Source organism: Protopterus annectens, chromosome 12.part0 (assembly GCF_019279795.1).
Source record: "Protopterus annectens isolate FY-2018-M chromosome 12.part0, PAN1.0, whole genome shotgun sequence".
Taxonomy (NCBI): Eukaryota; Metazoa; Chordata; order Ceratodontiformes; family Protopteridae; genus Protopterus; species Protopterus annectens.
Window position 1 is genome coordinate 245,491,787 of NC_056746.1, and position 18,633 is coordinate 245,510,419.

General features: G+C 39.9%; 1 protein-coding gene across 2 annotated transcripts in view; it reads right to left on the minus strand.

Moving 5' to 3' along the window:
* The window catches only part of RHBDL1 (rhomboid like 1), a 2,391,317-nt gene that overhangs the window by 881,084 nt on the left and 1,491,600 nt on the right, over window positions 1–18,633 (minus strand). For both annotated transcript variants that reach the window (XM_044089306.1, XM_044089307.1), the window contains one exon: window positions 6,633–6,781. In XM_044089306.1, coding sequence (XP_043945241.1) covers window positions 6,633–6,781 — 149 coding nt within the window. The remainder of the gene's footprint in view (window positions 1–6,632; window positions 6,782–18,633) is intronic.

Here is an 18,633-nt window from a genome sequence, read left to right on the forward strand (position 1 = left end):
GTTAATCGCTCATAACCTTAATTCTCTGGGCTAACTGCCAGACTGTTGGTTGTTGGTACTGCTTGTTTTAATTTCATCTTTTATTCCATTTTCTAATTCCATGTCAAAAAAATGAATACAAAAATAAAATAAATGAGTAACATACAGCACTGCAGAGTAATGTGCTATATTGTATGAGAAGGTAAGGTCAAGCCATATAGTAGTATACTAGTATTAGAGTGTGACAGAGCACAGTATAGTGGCATAGCACAGTGTAGAATAGGGCAGAGTAGGCAGTATAGCCTAGTGTATGGTAAGGCACAATACGGTAGTGCAGTGTAGTTTAGTATAACATAGTTCACAGTAAGGTACTGTTCAGTAGTGTAGGGAAGTGCATAGTAAGGTGGTATAGTGTACTGTAGTTTAGGGAAGGGCACATTAGCATACTATGCTGCAATGTAAGGTGAAGCACATTATGGTATCACACTGTTATGTAGGGATAGGCACATTAGCACAGAATAATGAAGTATAGGGAAAAGTACAGCATAGCTGTGTACTTCAGTGGTGAGTATAGTGCAGTAATGTAGAGTAAAGCAAGGTAGGACAAAGCAGAGTAGTGAGCTGCATTGTTAAGTAGCTTAGTAATGTAAAGTAAAGCAGTGAAGGGGACTGCAGGATATCGTTCTGTAGTGTTGTGTAGCATAGTAATGTAGAGTAAAACAGAGTAAGACACTGCAGGATATTATGCTGTAGTGTAGTGTATATCACAGTACAGAATAGGGCACAGCAGGATAATTAAGTAAGCAGACACTGCAGAATAGTGTATTGTGTAGACTAGGCAGAGAAGGGTAGCACAATATAGTGTGGTGTAGGTTAATGTACTACAGTGTACAGCAAGACATGTTAGGCAAATGAACTGTAGTTTATGGTCAGACTCAGTAGTATAGTGTATGATAGGGTACCATAATGTTGTGGAGCATGCAGAAGGCTAATGTACTACAGTTATTGCAGGATGGAGCACAAAAGGGTGATCTGTTATAGTGTAGGGTAAGGCAAGGCACAGTAGTTTAGTATAGAGCACCACATGGTAAGGTACACAAATGGAGTCTATTGTATCATATAAAAGGCAAAGCAAAGCAATATTCTCATTTAAGCACTTTATTCACATTTTGCTGATCAATATAAATGTAAATCTTACCTTGCTTCAAAACAGTAACAAGAGTATTCTCACATTCTGTTTGCTCAAAATGCTTCTTAATTAAATCTAAGCTTTCTACGTGTTTTGATTCCTGCTCAGGTCTACACTTGTCTGCTACTGGTGCCTGTCTTACAGCATATGACACTAGACAGCATTAGGATTTGTTTGTGTATGATATTCCCTTGGTATCATTGCCATGGCTCTGTACAGTATTGTAGATGATCACACGACTGTTTCTGAATGTGTACAGGAAAACTTTCCATCTTTGCTATCATAATGTGAATGCATATTGTGACACCCCACCACGTCTGAGCCAGTAATCAACCAGCCTCATTCCTCACCACTGGCACCACTGGGGGACATTCACTGGGAGGATACCAAGTACACATGCAGTATCTCCAGATGCAGCTCTGTGCAACAAACACAATCAAGCAAAGTTTCCCATAAGAGCACACAGTGAACACAGTCATTCTGGGTCTGGTTCCTCCCTCTTTCTCCATATCCTCAATAAGACTCCCCACCGGCACAGCTATAGAGTTGAGATCTCAGCTAAGTGTCCAGGCCAAGACCTCCAGCACCCTCTCTGTCCATTCAATGCTTAGTGTCACTGCCCAAGAAGCTGACACAAACACTCTTGGAGATTTGATTTACACACACACACACACACACACACACACACACACAAACACACACACACACACACACACACACACACACACACACACACACACACACACACACACACACACACACACATACACACACCTGGGAAAGGCTGGCAGGTTTACTAGCTATGACCCTTTTGCCCAGACTATAAGGTAGTTACCATCACCATCAGACACTCCTGCCAGCTACCTTAAGGCCCTTTCAAGGGTACCCAATATGCTGAGTGAAATTTATATTACTACAAATGGTAGTTTGACCAACAGCAAGGCTATTAGGAATGGCCTGCAACGTGTCACTGAATAAATATACAAATACTCTCAAAACATAAATATCTCTACAAAGATAAGGCACAATGAAAGGTTTAAATATATTTAATAATAACCAATAAAAGAACAAGAAAATGCTAAGCATATATTCACAATAACATCAGAGATCAAATTCACAGGACATATTTAAAATAACATTGAAGGACAGACTCAGACAAAAAATGAAAAACAATATCTAAACTAAGCTTCACTATATTTCTGATTGAATCTAAGAGAATTATACTATTCCCTACTTACTTAATAGAGCAAGACAGATAATGGGGTGAATGGTCCTTCTTGTTGTCAGGCCAAAGACAGAATACAGAATGCTTTGTCTCATTAAGAGACTTCTCAAATAATATCTAAAATATTACTTCTGGGATAGCTTGCAGAATCACATCACTTCTTGTTATCTGACTTCTAGTTCCCATGCAAACCCCCAATGCTGGAAGCTGGAGGATTAAGCACCTACCTGTACAAATACATACACAAGGACTTTTGTTCAGATCTGTGGCAGGTGCTGGAAGTCATAAAACAATTTCATACCTCCATTCTTCCAGAGTAGTAATTAGTTCACCCCAAAGACAATACAGAAAGCTTCCTGGTACAGATTTTGTGTCTCTAGCTGCATTGAAACCTGTGAGATAACATCTTTATGGCCTAGCCCGCAAAGTGGTTTAATTTCAGATATATTTTAAAGTTTCCTGGACTGAGGTTAACCTTCCAGTTTCCTCTGTTAAAACATACACATTTAAACAGTTATGATAGTGCATGTACATTTCTCTTCTCTCCAGTATGGCACACTATGAATATATTTCAAACACAAGCACTTCACAAATACCTTTTCAACACAAACATCTGTACAAGTCAGTTTGATATATACATGATATATAGTTCTAATACATTTATAACACAAGCATCTTGTATAAATCTGTTTGATATTCACAAATGACATATAATTATTTACAAAATTCCAGCTAGCTGTGCTGGCAGCACCTCCTATCATCACACATATTACTATCCCTAGCTTCCCACAAGCCAAATGGCCCTAAAAATAGCTTTTTGGTGCTATAATTTTAAACTAGAACTTACACTTGTTATTTTTATTCTTAAGCACCATTAGTGTTTTATTTAATTACTTAATTCGATGTAATGAATATTTTAGCATGGTTTACAAAACTCTTTTCTACATCTTTAGGCCCCAGTGCTTCAAAAAAACATCTTCAGACATAATACTACACTCTGCAACTGTGGGCCATTTAAATTCAACATTTTGTTATTATTTCTCAGCATTTGTTTCTAAAATTCTTGACTTGCATTCTTGTCTGTGTTTCTGATGCATTTTTGGATTTTGCTGCCCTAAGCTGATTTCTCATTTCCACAGTTTAAGAGACAGATTTTATTTTGCAGACTTCCATTTCCTCAGCTACTTCCAGTATCTGTGTACTTGTAATTTCACTTGCTTTGCATAAGTCTACAGCTTTTGATAAGGTGACATCTGCTCCTTGATAGCCTGTCACTGAGATTCATAGGCTCATAATGACATCCCTAGTTCTCAACACAGTCCCTTTGTGCAATATAAAAGGACTTGATCAATCATTTGATATACCACAAACAATTCTATCTGTTATCAAAGATTTATGCAACTCACCAAATTCACAGTGCTTGGTGCAGTTCGTCAGTAAAAGAGGCTTCTGTGTCTCTGTAAGGCCTTGTTCAATTATAAAAAAATGGTAGCAAAAACGAGGTCTTTCTAAGCTCACAATCCTTCCTGAACTCCTCTTAATTGCTGTTAGTTCCTTCATTCTCATCTACTAAAAGTTGAGACTTGACTGTCTTTAAGGCTACTTCCCCAATGGCAAACAAAAATACAGTACATCGTACTTTTATAAGCTTCACAGCTATTTTACTTGCAATGAAGAATAAATCACATTTTTGGTTTTTCAGCTTCCATTTTTCTGCTAAATTGCCTTGCTGGAAGAAAATAGTCTCCTGTTTGCAATTAGACCATCTTTCTAACAGAAATGTCTTCCCTTGCTCGTTTAATACATAAACTCTCAAAAATAAATAAACATTTCTTCACATCTGACATAGCATTTGAATGTTTGTCAGAAAGCTCATATAAACCTGACTGGTATTATTGATGTACTGCAAGCCTCTGAGGGGTCTATATCAGATTATCGACATTTGAAAATGTCGAAGCACCTTTATTCGACACGAAAATGTCGAACTCTGAGTTTGTCGAACGGCCAAAACATTGATTTCTTTCCAAGGGAAAGAAATCGGTTGGCCGTTCTGTCACACCTGCCCTTTCCCACGACTGTAGTGCGGTCTTGGAGTTAGAATATTTAGTTAGGGGGGTGCAGGGGCACAGCCCTCCATGGTGGGGGTTGTGGGGTGCAAAGCTCTCCACTTAAATATGTTAGTTTTTATGTCATGTTGTCTGTTGGCCTTCTGATTTCTTTCCCTTGGAAAGAAATCTGTGTTTTGGCCTTTCGACCAACTCACCATTTGACATTTTCATGTCAAATAACTCTGCTTTGACCTTTTGAAATGCCTATTTTCTGATATAGACCCACCTCTGAGACCTTCACTCTGACTGCCTCCAAGACAGAAAGGTGATATACACACCTTCCTGCAGCCTAATGTAAGCATAATCAAAGATATACATTGCATATACTAAATCTTCCCATGTGGCCTCACATCTGATACTGCACTTTAGATTGCTTTTCCACCTCCATCTCTTCATAGTTTCATAAGTAAGTATTATTGGTGCAGCTGCCTTTGCTGGCCATTTTAAGCCTAGCCAATTTCCCTTTTGGTGCTTGAATTAACCTATCCCATTTGGTGTTATATTGGTCTTACTCATCCCATGGTCAGTAATTATATATTACGCTTGATAAGAACAACTGATATCATTCATAGATAATATGAGGGATGCATGCAATGGATAAAGCATTTAGGAGCTGCCTCTGTCAATTAGTAGTACAAGGGGCAGTCTTGGAGTAAATTTACTTTTTTATATCCTTAAATCCAAGTTGTATTTGAATATGGACAGGGATGAGATTTGTTTTGCATAGATGGAGAGTCTGTTCCAGAACACCTGTATCCTCTGCCAGATGTACCTCTCCCTCCAAACTGTTCTATTGATGCTGCAGAACAGGTTTAAAGCCCAAGACCAAGTATTTCTGATGCCATTTGTCTTGCTGATGTGTAGTAAGTCCATCAGTACTGGGCCTGAGGATGCCTTATATGCTAGAGACAGGTCACCTCTTAGCATTCTGTAGGATTCAGAGTATAGTGACTGAGCTTTGAGTCAGTCAACATAGAACATATTGCTTAAGCCTTGTATCCTTTCAGCAAGATATCTCTGCCAGTGTTCCAGTTGTTACATATGTCTGAAGAGATACATGCTAAAGAGGGCATTAGACTCATAACCATGTACAGGCACCCCCATGTCCAACCTCCTATTGTTATTGACTCCTGTTTCTTTGGCGCCAGTTATGCCACCCTCTCATCCTGTTTGTAGCCACATCATCTTCCTACACATATCCCGTTGCACTGCAATGAAATGCCACCCAATCACATTCCAAATTACCCTGGTTTGTTTCTCTACTATATTCTGCCAACTGTTTTTACTTTCTAACCACTGCCTGAATATGTAACCCTTCTGCTTCTGTAACACTCATTGCCCTCTTTCAGCTTAGTTTAAAGGTATGTCCTTTGAAATGTACCTATCTAATCCAGCACTAAGTACAAAACAGAAGATAGATTGGCAAAATCCTTTCACCCCAAATATCTGTACTGAGACCTATACTGTAAGACAGCACAGTATGAAATGCAACCTAGAAGCCATAAACAGTTGTAACTCAAACCAAAACCATCATACTCAACACTAAATAAAACATTAAATAAACAAAATAATATATGCTGGAGTCAGCAGCTGAAATTATAAAATAGAACTAAGATAAATGTGTTTTAAATCTAATTCCAGGATGTTGTACATCAACTGTATATGTGCATCAGGAATAAAGTCTGCAGTTTACAGATTTAATTCTCTTATGAATCAAGTAGCCTGTCACATACTGTGATAAGAATTACACATGCAAGATTGCAAACTGCTATAAAGCAAACCAGCAAATATAAAGTGAAATTGAAATATTCCTCATATATAATTACATGAAAAAATCAACAACCTTAGCTTAATAGGAACAAAACATTAAACAGCATATGTATCTCAGTAGTCAAACATCATATTTATCTCAGTAGTCAAACATCATATTTATCTCAGTAGAAGATGGAGTTGTTGGCCACACCAAAGTTTTTTCATTCTTCTGCTCTGCTCCTGCCACGCCTCAATCAATCCAACCAAAGTGCAGCTTTCAAAACCACAAAACTTTTCATGCAATGAACTTCACAAATTATTTTCTAACTAACATTTTGTCCACTTCCTCCAAGAGCATCAGAACAATCCAAACACTTACCCAACATGCATGAACATGTAGGTGAAGAACCTCCAGACTCGAATCCTGTGGCCAGGATGGTAGACCAGGGGGCTTTTCATGTATTCTGGGTTGTAGGTCTGCAGCACCCATTTGTTCAGCACTGCCCCATAACACAGAAATACAACAATCTGTTGGAAAACACACACACACAATATGAACTTTAGCAATGGTCATAAGACAAAAGTGTCATCACATAAAAATAAATTCATCAGTCACCAACATAAAATAAAGACATTTTTCCTCTTACAAAATACTCGGTTTCTTTTACATTTATTGGTTCTTCAGTTATTCCAAATATTTTATGTAGAAAGACAAGCATGACTGACAGCGGTAGAAGTGTAATGTGAAATGTAGCTCAAAACAAGAAAGGCAATACTATGCATTTAAAGTATATGGGGGAAACACTGTAGAAGGCTTGAAGGTCAAATAAAATACTGACTGAGCTATTTGGTTTCTCAAACATGGAGACAACAATATTGACATGTCTGAATCATGAGTAGCTCCAGGAAGGAGTGGGGTACAATAATACTTGGATACACGGGCATACAGAAGGGATGGGGAAAGCAAAGGAGTTGAGGTTTTCATGGCATAACTGAATTGGTAAATATAACATTGAGGACGATGGACTGGGGATATTGAAGGGAGGAAAGGGACACTGACACTGAAAATGGAAGAGGAAGCAAAAAATCCTTGGTGGGTAGTTATAGTATGTAGGCTATCGGGTATAAGAAAATAGATAAATGATAATCCCCAAAACAGGATTAGTGTCTTAGCAAAGAAAATGAGAATCTTAGTCATAGGGAAACTTAATCTTTTAGTGGTAAATTTGGGAGATGTCCATATCTAGAAAGAGGGAATTATAAAGATTCTGAAAGAAAACTGGTGTTTTGCAGAGACTAACAGAAAACATGAATATTCATGACTTTCAACCCCTGTAGATGAGAAACGATCTGCTTGTGAGACAAGTAGCTAACAGTTATTATTCTTGAAGCAATGCCAGCATGTTCCACAAGAACAGAGATCTGTGACTATACAAAATGTTTCAGTCTGCTGTGAAACTCACTGAGGAATAATATTGAAAGATGGCAGGAATTAAAAATGGACAAGTAACGGTAGGGTCTCAGTAAGACAGCTGTGAAGAAAAGAAGGACATTTAGTATCAAAAGAAATGTTCACAGAGGAGACATCTAGTTTGGCTAAATAAAAGGAGGTAAGAGTGGTCTTCAATAAAAAAAAGAGTAAGGCCTATAATAAGCATGTGAAAAGTTGGAGAAAATGACAAAGATTTATGAAGATCATGCAAAAAGTGCACCTGCTGAACCACAGTGTCTGAGTGTGAAATGGCAAAGGGTGAGGGATGTGAAGAAGTAATATTTCATATACAGTGGGAATTTAGGTGGAATAGGCAGGAGATTGCTTAAGGGTGGATTTGAAAAAAATGTTGAAGTCAGACAGAAGTACTGAATGAATTCTTTACCTTTAGCTTTGCACTGGAGGGCCATAGAAATTTGTCAGAATAGGTACAGGCAGGAACAAATGAACATATTGAAAAGTGACCAAGGAGAAACTACAGAAGGGCTTCAGGAAAATTTGTAGAGGCATAATGTGCATTAAAAATAAGAGTTAGAAGAGGGGCTTGTTAATTTACATGCAGAACTGTACAGTCTTGTCTTAGAAACAGAAAATGCTGTGCAATTGGAGTTTTGCCACAGTTACTTGGGTCTTAAGGAAGGTTATCCAAATGATTGTGTAGAGCAGGTGTGTGGTTCCTAGATTGAGAATTCTTCTGCTGATGGCAAGCTGTATAACGTCATGTCTATCCAGTGTAATCTAGTTATATAACTGGGCTTTCTCTGAGATGGACAAGTGAGGAAAGGGCAGTATACTGCTATGGTTGTCCATATTTGTGGACATTTGTTGCAGTCATAAAAGGGAACCAAGGGGATATAAAGGAAAGAGAGAAAAGAGTAAGCAGAGGATTACACAAAGAAAACACGCAGACGCATGTAGGAGAGCAGGAAAATGGGAACTGTTGCAGGGATTGAGCCCTTTTGTGGAGAGAAGGGAGGAGGCAGTGTGTGAAAAGAAAAGCAGGGTAGGAAAGGGGGATAGATGAGTCTGTGGGGCAGAAAGACAAGCAAGAACAGAAGTGCACAGGATGGGGCGAGAGAGGGGGGACAGAGATATACAGAAGGCAGACGAATGATGATAGTTAGAATGAAAAATGCACAAGGTACAGGGTGCACATGACAATGTGAAACTGTCCAGTTACATATCTTATGTCCATATGTAGTAAGCTTCTCTGCACATATTCAGCTGGTAATGAGGGTGTATCCACACTCGAGATGGACACAGACAGTGCCACGGCATTAGACTGTAACTTGGGCATCTGTAGCTTACCATCCAGCACAGGTATCAACATTACCTTGTCATTGTGTCCCACCCTCTGAAAGTGTGACAACAGCCATGCTGTGCCAGTGAATACACAACAGTGTACCAAAGGGAGCATAGGTACCTGTCACAACCACATCCCCATGGCATGCATACTGAGAGTGTTGTTATTCTCCTGGGGTGTGCTAGCAAACAATAAATGATCCTGCATATTTTGAAGTAATATAGTGAGGAATTTGCTCAGAGGCAGGAGCTCACAAAATATCCAACATGTCTATAGTTGTTTTTGAAAGAAACTTTAGATAGTTCTGGAAATAGATATACATAAATTTGTCTCCACATCTAGGGAAAGTCACCCATTTTTCTTGCTTCTGTGTGAAGGTGAAAAAGCCCAAAAGATGTCCCGAGCAGCATCTGATCTGTGAAACTGTGGCATGTCAACCACTACTGGTATGGTTTATGTTGACAGTAAATAGTGCTGTGTGCATACCAGCAGTGCTAAGGACTATAGTGTGCTGCTAACAGCTGCTGTGACTGTGAAGATTTTTGGTATCTGCAACAAAGACATTGTTGGTGTTCTGAAAACTTTGATCAATACATATCTAATGTATCATGACTATGTTCATCTTGCATACATTTTAATATCATTAGGACCTCGTTTTACTACCTTGTTTCATTTGCATGTCATTTTGTGGCCATTTGCTTCCATTTTCCATTTTGCACTTGATTCATGACAGTGAAGCACAGCATGGGATTATGAATCAACATGAGCCTGCGCCTGTCCCCATGTTGCTACTTCTATTGTGAATGCACCATATGAACTAAGCAACTTCTCTACAATCCTCAACTGGGAATTATGTGCAGGAGTTCTGCTGGAACCAACTAGAGGCTCCCCAGGAAGGTTCCTTTGCGAGAAACTGCTGGTTTGTTAGGGTTATGTAGCACCCCCAAGCATGGAATATGAAGCAGCCTCCTCATCACTGAAGACCCATTTGTGGGACTTGCTGTCCTCTACCCCCAAACAGGCCCATGTATGTCAATGCATGGCCTATCTGAAACAAACCAAGTGTTCTTTTTGACTTGTTGCATAATGTTGATATACTTATAAAGGAAAAATTGCTAAACTTCAACTTCGGCCCCCAGGTGTGTGTGTCTGTGTGTGTGTGTGTGTGTGTGTGTGTGTGTGTGTGTGTGTGTGTGTGTGTGTGTGTGTGCGTGCGTGTGTGTGTGTGTGTGTGTGTGTGTGTGTGTGTGTGTGTGTGCATGCGCATAAAGTAGCATGTATTACTTTGTTTAAGTTTAAGCAGGTGGATGAGCTGGTCAAAAAGAGCCTTTTCAGTCAACACCTGGGCCAAAAGTGCATCAACACATACATTTAAGTAATGTTTACATGTAGAAAGACCTAGCGAATAAATATAGTGACATAATTTTAACAGTATACTAAGCACATCATATGTTATTTTAATAAAAAACACATTTTGTACATCTTCAAAAAGTCATTTTAATTAAAAACAACTTTTCCTTTTTAAGTTATTACTACTATTATTATTAATTGTTGTTAACCAGGTAGGAGGAATGGTCCTCAGGTGCTTTTTACCTGTGATATGAGTGTATGAACGCACAGGTTTAGATGTGAGTATGCTACAAATAATTATAGAAAAGCACAGCAGTTCAGTTGAGCAGTGATAATGCACTGCTTCACAGAAACAGAGTGGAACACCCCAATACACAGTGATATAAGTAATATTGCACAGATTGGAACACCCCAATACACAGGGGTATAAGTAATACTGCACAGAGTGGAACACCCCAATGCACAGGGTTATAAGTAATACTGCACAGAGTGGAACACCCCAATGCACAGGGGTATAAGTAATACTGCACAGACTGGAACACTCCAGTGCACAGGGGTATAAGTAATACTGCACAGAGTGGAACACCCCAATGCACAGGGTTATAAGTAATACTGCACAGAGTGGAACACCCCAATGCACAGGGTTATAAGTAATACTGCACAGAGTGGAACACCCCAATGCACAGGGTTATAAGTAATACTGCACAGAGTGGAACACCCCAATGCACAGGGGTATAAGTAATACTGCACAGAGTGGAACACCCCAATGCACAGGGGTATAAGTAATACTGCACAGAGTGGAACACCCCAATGCACAGGGTTATAAGTAATACTGCACAGAGTGGAACACCCCAATACACAGTGATATAAGTAATACTGCACAGATTGGAACACCCCAATACACAGGGGTATAAGTAATACTGCACAGAGTGGAACACCCCAATGCACAGGGTTATAAGTAATACTGCACAGAGTGGAACACCCCAATGCACAGGGGTATAAGTAATACTGCACAGACTGGAACACTCCAGTGCACAGGGGTATAAGTAATACTGCACAGAGTGGAACACCCCAATGCACAGGGTTATAAGTAATACTGCACAGAGTGGAACACCCCAATGCACAGGGTTATAAGTAATACTGCACAGAGTGGAACACCCCAATGCACAGGGTTATAAGTAATACTGCACAGAGTGGAACACCCCAATGCACAGGGGTATAAGTAATACTGCACAGAGTGGAACACCCCAATGCACAGGGGTATAAGTAATACTGCACAGACTGGAACACTCCAGTGCACAGGGGTATAAGTAATACTGCACAGAGTGGAACACCCCAATGCACAGGGGTATAAGTAATACTGCACAGAGTGGAACACCCCAATCCACAGGGGTATAAGTAATACTGCACAGACTGGAACACTCCAGTGCACAGGGGTATAAGTAATACTTCACAGAGTGGAACACTCCAGTGCACAGGGGTATAAGTAATATTGCACAGAGTGGAACACCCCAATGCACAGGGGTATAAGTAATACTGCACAGAGTGGAACACCCCAATGCACAGGGGTATAAGTAATACTGGACAGAGTGGAACACCCCAATGCACAGGGGTATAAGTAATACTGCACAGAGTGGAACACCCCAATGCACAGGGGTATAAGTAATACTGGACAGAGTGGAACACTCCAGTGCACAGGGGTATAAGTAATATTGCACAGAGTGGAACACTCCAGTGCACAGGGGTATAAGTAATATTGCACAGAGTGGAACACTCTAGTGCACAGGGGTATAAGTAATACTGCACAGAGTGGAACACCCCAATGCACAGGGGTATAAGTAATACTGCACAGAGTGGAACACCCCAATGCACAGGGGTATAAGTAATACTGGACAGAGTGGAACACTCCAGTGCACAAGGGTATAAGTAATATTGCACAGAGTGGAACACTCCAGTGCACAGGGGTATAAGTAATACTGCACAGAGTGGAACACCCCAATGCACAGGGGTATAAGTAATACTGCACAGAGTGGAACACCCCAATGCACAGGGGTATAAGTAATACTGCACAGAGTGGAACACCCCAATGCACAGGGGTATAAGTAATACTGCACAGACTGGAACACTCCAGTGCACAGGGGTATAAGTAATACTGCACAGAGTGGAACACCCCAATGCACAGGGGTATAAGTAATATTGCACAGAGTGGAACACCCCAATGCACAGGGGTATAAGTAATACTGCACAGAGTGGAACACCCCAATGCACAGGGGTATAAGTAATACTGCACAGAGTGGAACACCCCAATGCACAGGGGTATAAGTAATACTGCACAGAGTGGAACACTCCAGTGCACAGGGGTATAAGTAATACTTCACAGAGTGGAACACTCCAGTGCACAGGGGTATAAGTAATACTGCACAGAGTGGAACACCCCAATGCACAGGGGTATAAGTAATACTGCACAGAGTGGAACACTCCAGTGCACAGGGGTATAAGTAATACTTCACAGAGTGGAACACTCCAGTGCACAGGGGTATAAGTAATACTGCACAGACTGGAACACTCCAGTGCACAGGGGTATAAGTAATACTGCACAGATTGGAACACCCCAATACACAGGGGTATAAGTAATACTGCACAGAGTGGAACACCCCAATGCACAGGGGTATAAGTAATACTGCACAGAGTGGAACACTCCAGTGCCCAGGGGTATAAGTAATACTTCACAGAGTGGAACACTCCAGTGCACAGGGGTATAAGTAATACTGCACAGACTGGAACACTCCAGTGCACAGGGGTATAAGTAATACTGCACAGAGTGGAACACCCCAATGCACAGGGGTATAAGTAATACTGCACAGAGTGGAACACTCCAGTGCACAGGGGTATAAGTAATACTTCACAGAGTGGAGCACTCCAGTGCACAAGGGTATAAGTAATATTGCACAGAGTGGAACATCCCCATGCATCGGGGTATAAGTAATACTGGACAGAGTGGAACACCCCAATGCACAGGGGTATAAGTAATACTGCACAAAGAGTATTCAAACACATACTATGGCAATTTGAATGTTTAGGACTGACATGTGGAATGCACATTTGTCATTACACTGCAAAACCAGTCATAAGTTCATAGGAGGTTACTAGGCTAGCAGCACTAGAGCCTTTACAAGCCTAGCCATGTTAATCCCAAGTATCCCCATTTGCTCATTTTAAAATAGAGGTAATCCAGAGGGCTTGGGTGGTATCAGATCTGCTAGCTAAAGTGATTTTATCTGGACTTATCCTTTATACTCTATTTAATTTGTTCTTTTTGGGTAGTTCAAAGAACAAATTTATGAACAGAGCAGGTCTGTGATCAACACTGACTACCTCTGTCCATGAGGGACAGTGGTGCCTCCCCAGGGACACATCTGTGGTCTCCCATCCAATTATCTAGGTTGAGTTTGAATAGGGTCAGTGAGGACCTCTGTTTTACGTGAACAGGAAGTCCATTCCAGAAAAGCCAAAGTCTCTGGGAGACATACAGGTATCTGTCTCTTCAGCATGTTGTGTTAATGTCTCCGGCTAGGTTGAGATCCATAGAGCAAGTGACTCGTATGCCATTTGACTTGTAGATGTGTGGCATTTCAATTAGGGCAGGGTTGGAGATTGCCTATAGGCCAAGCATAAGTCGCCTCTCAGCAGCCTATAAGATACAGAGTAAAGTGCTAGTTACTATGTAGGTTGGTTAAATTAACTTTTGTCTATGAATTATGTGCACTTGTAACTAAACTCCTGAACAGTCCATATGAGAGTTAAGTTTCTTCAGTGGCCTTCCATACCTGGTGTATTTAAGAGGTTTATTTACAATGGATATCCTAACTTTCTTTTGGGACAGTTCTTGTCAGTAGTGTAGCTGGGGCTAGGCGAGAGGGGCAACTTCCCTGGGCACAAAACTTTGGGGGGAGTAGGTGTGATCAGCCGATCCCACTCTCTCTTTAATGCAATACTGGCTTTTAAAGGCCAGTATTACATTTGTGGTTAAACCTGAATGCTGCAGAGCTGTTTATCTAAACTGTAGAGTAAAAGTGAAAAAAAAAAACACTTTTTTTAACTAAAACCCAAGCACTATAACACTCCATGTAGAGAGATTATAAACTGTAGCAACTGTTTGCTACACTTGTAACAAGTAGTTTGCTACAATTTAAAAGAAGATTTTTTTTTATATAAATGAAAACATGAGTGCCATAGCATTCCATGCAAACAGGGTATAGACTGTAGTAACTGTCTGCTACATTTGTAGCAAGCAGTTTCCTACACTTTAAAAGAAGAAATTATGTATTTATTTTATTCAAGTACAATGTGCTGAAGGAGGATGGGGTCAGGGCACAGAAATGGGACTTGAATGGCAGGAGGAAGGGGGTGGCATGTCATGCATCTGGTTACTTGGTTGGTGTGCCAGTAGAAGGAACATCTGATTTTTATTTATTTATTTATTTATTTATTTGCTCTTCAATGGATGAGCTGGGGGGGTGGATCTAACTGCAATAGATCGGCTTATTATAGTGAAGTTTTTTTTTCTTTCTTTTGCTGCTCTTCAATCGAAGAGATGGGAGGATGGACACTGGCTCATGATACTGGCACTGGGCACTGATTGATCAAGATAAGCTTCTGGTTCCTGCTACGATACATATCTATTTAAAGACATGACTTCAACAGCCTCTCTCTCTCTCTCTCTCTCTCTCCCTCTCTTTCTGAGTCTGACCCTGCAGCTGTTGACTACTACAGTTTTCACAGTTTCTGTTTCCTATGGCAGACTAGCTGTGATGCCTGTGGTTGTTCACCTTACTGGAACTTTAATTTGGATGTGTTTGTAATACATATGCCTGCAAATCCTTCTACACAGAAAATACAGGACCTTAGCTTGTATATTTTGCCAAATTCAGCTTCAGGCTGTTGTCATTCCCATGTTTTTTGTTTCTGTAAAGCTGGGAGTATTTTGATGTTTCTTTCACTTTTTGTATCATAATTGTATTCTTTCTCTATTCATTTCTTTACGGACATTTCTTTCATTTCTGACATCAGTAATACAAGTGAAGTAGGTAATCTGTTGGTGGTATCATTTAATAGTTAAGCTTGGGAGAGACTGAGTTGCTACAGCAGTGTGTTCCTTTATCCCAAAAATTTAAAGGGGTAATGGTCAAACCCTTGGAGCACTTATGATTATTCAACTAAGCTATGGTGATCTCGTCCAGTTTTTGTCCTGTTTGAGTGTTTCTGGGTTCAGAGTGACATGGTGTCTTGGCTAATGTAGAAGTCTCCATATCAGCTCTTTTTGCCTTGTGAGTCTGGAGGAAAGATTCAGACCATTTATGGAATCAGAGGTAGCAGCCATATGGGGTAGAAATAAATGATTCAAATGAAGTGACTGTGATGTCATGGCTGCTGTAGAGGTCTTCACCTCAGCTCTTTTTGCTGTAGTGTTCCTTGGGTTGAGTCCAAATTCTTGGATAGTTGCTTGCAAGTCACCGTGATGTAGTGGTTGCTGTAGAGGTCTCCATCTCAGCTCTTTTTGTTGGAGTCTTCCTTGGGCTGAGTCCAAGTTCTTGGGTAACTGCTTGGCTGCAGGGTCAGAGTGACCATGATGTAGAGGTCCCTGTAGAGGTCTTCATCTCAGCTCTTTTTGCTGGAGAGTTCCTGGGGTTGAGTCCAAGTTTTTGGATAGCTGCTTGCTGGGTTGGAGAGACCATATTGTAGTGATTGCTGCAGAGGCCTCCACCCCAGCTGTTTTTACTTAACTGTTCCTGGGCTGAGTCCAGGTTCTTGAGTAGCTGCCTCCAGGGCCATAGTGACCATGATGTAGTGGTAGCTGTAGAGGTTTCCATCTCAGCTCTTTTTGCCCAGTCTGGTGGAAAATTCAGACCATTTATGGAATCAGAGGTAATGGCCATATGGTTTAGGGATACAAAACTGAAGATGACAATCCTTTTGCTACTCATCCTCCACATGAAATTCTTCACTGTTTGGATAGTTATCACAACTTGTCCATTTCATCATGGACAAGGTACACTAGATGCTATATGCCTGAATTCCCATTCATAAACAAATTGTCTAAATTCATGTCATTGCCATATGACAATATCATGTATCCCCTGTAGATGGAGCCTTGACTACAGCCCAGAAGACCAGAGATCAAGTAGTGTCTCAGGTGCTGAAGGAAACAACACAAAATCCTGGGAATGAATGGCTCTTGTTGGTTCACCCATCCTCGAGGGAGGGATGAGTTTTCTGACTTCAGCCAGGTCTTTTTTCATAGAGACTTGTAGCATTTCCTGGCTGCAATGTGGGACAGGATTCACTCAGTAACACAAGAGGCTTGTGTGGGTCTGTCATTTGACATATTGATGTTTCTGGCATTGCATGAGTGTTCCATCGCTGTACTGTCACCTTCATTTTTAAAATCCTCACCCACAAGCCACATGTATGATCCCACATTCTGATGAATGGAGGGGTGATAATCTTACCATATGGGAGACTGAAAAATATGAATTTTCACTGGAGTGAGGGGCCACCTGCTGCAAGATTTCATTTCTCCTCTAGGAAGTGAATAAATGTGTCTATGAGGATAAATGTGGATTTTACCAATAAAGGGACACGGGCATTAAGAAAGTTGCAATAACCACATGTTCACTTGTTTTTTTATGTCAATGTGATTATTTGAGAGCGCTTGGAATGATAGCCTGTGCAAATAAGATAAGCAGCTTCTTTGAAATGGAAAAGACATATGCCCTCTCTGCCCACCCTATGTCATGGATGACCCTGAACTGGATATACCAGTATCTTTATTTTTGTTATGGTATTCAATGCATATGGCTCAGTTCAAAAATCTCCTTGCCTGTTTGAGTTAACACTATACACCATATTAACTGCTCTTTCTTTGCACCTTACTATTCAAATATATGCTTCATGTATCTTCTTAACCATATTGAGAAGTGCTACTTTGTTAGCATTGAACACTAAGCCCTGGAGACAACTTATTTCTTATAAGTTTTTTTTTTTTTTTTTTTGCTTAGGCCATGTTTTCTTTCTAAAATCTTACAGAAGCTGCATCTCCAAGTCAATATTAATGCATCTTTGAAAAGAATTAGCTTTTTGTTCTGTTGTTGGCAAGTGCAGCATTACCCAAAGAGCAAAATGTGCAGCAGCACACAGTTCAAATAACAAAACACCACTATAGAGTCATGAACCTCCTCATTTAATATACTTCCACAGTTCAAAATCAGTAAAAACATATATACAAGTAAAATCCCAATACAAGTTAAGTGCTTTCACCCAGGAATCTCCCGAGCTTCATCAGAACATATGAATACTGAAATAGTCACTCTTTTTATACAACTCATACATATTTTCCCAATGAATTAATCTCATTAATATTAATTAATATGATGTCATCAATTAACTTTAAATACTCATTCATTCACTGTGTTGTTTATCACCCAAAGCTATTATGCTTAAAAATGTGTTTAAAACATATACAAAATAAAATTGTTAGTACAGAGTAGTAATGTTAAATATTAAGCATGATTCCAAATGTCTTCATTATAATTCCAGTTACAATTTTCTATTTAAAATGAATATGGACTACATATCTTATAACTTAGTTGCCCTTAACTTAAGGACACTATTAATGCTCAGATGGACATTTAACCCTGGTTTTCTTGTTGCATCCAATTTCAGCTGCCAGTATAACTCTTTATATCCCAAACAGGCTTCCCATAACCCACCCCTTAAATCACGTTTTACTTGTTCCAAAACATAGAACTTAAATCTACTATCTACACATTCTTTCTGGTGCCTGTACAATGCATTTGTATCTTTTTGCATGGAGACATCATTCATATGTTCATATATACATCTTCTCAAGGGTCTTTCCATCTGCCTATATAAAAACTGTTACTTTTTTCACATACACTAATATATACCACTCCGTTGGTATTACAATTGAAGTGTTCCCTAGCCTTCATTTTAAACATCCTCATAGGGAGGTTAATACCATCTTGTTCTAAAATGTTCCCACATTGTTGGCAAAATCCACATTTGTATGTGCCACACCTCTTCTGAGATCTCTCTATCAGATTACCAGTTTCCTGGTTCTCAAGCATTTCTTTAATGTTCATATCCCTTTTTTATTAAACATCGGTGTAAAGGGTATGTATTTACTAATCTCAGCATTTGTTGTCAATACCTTTC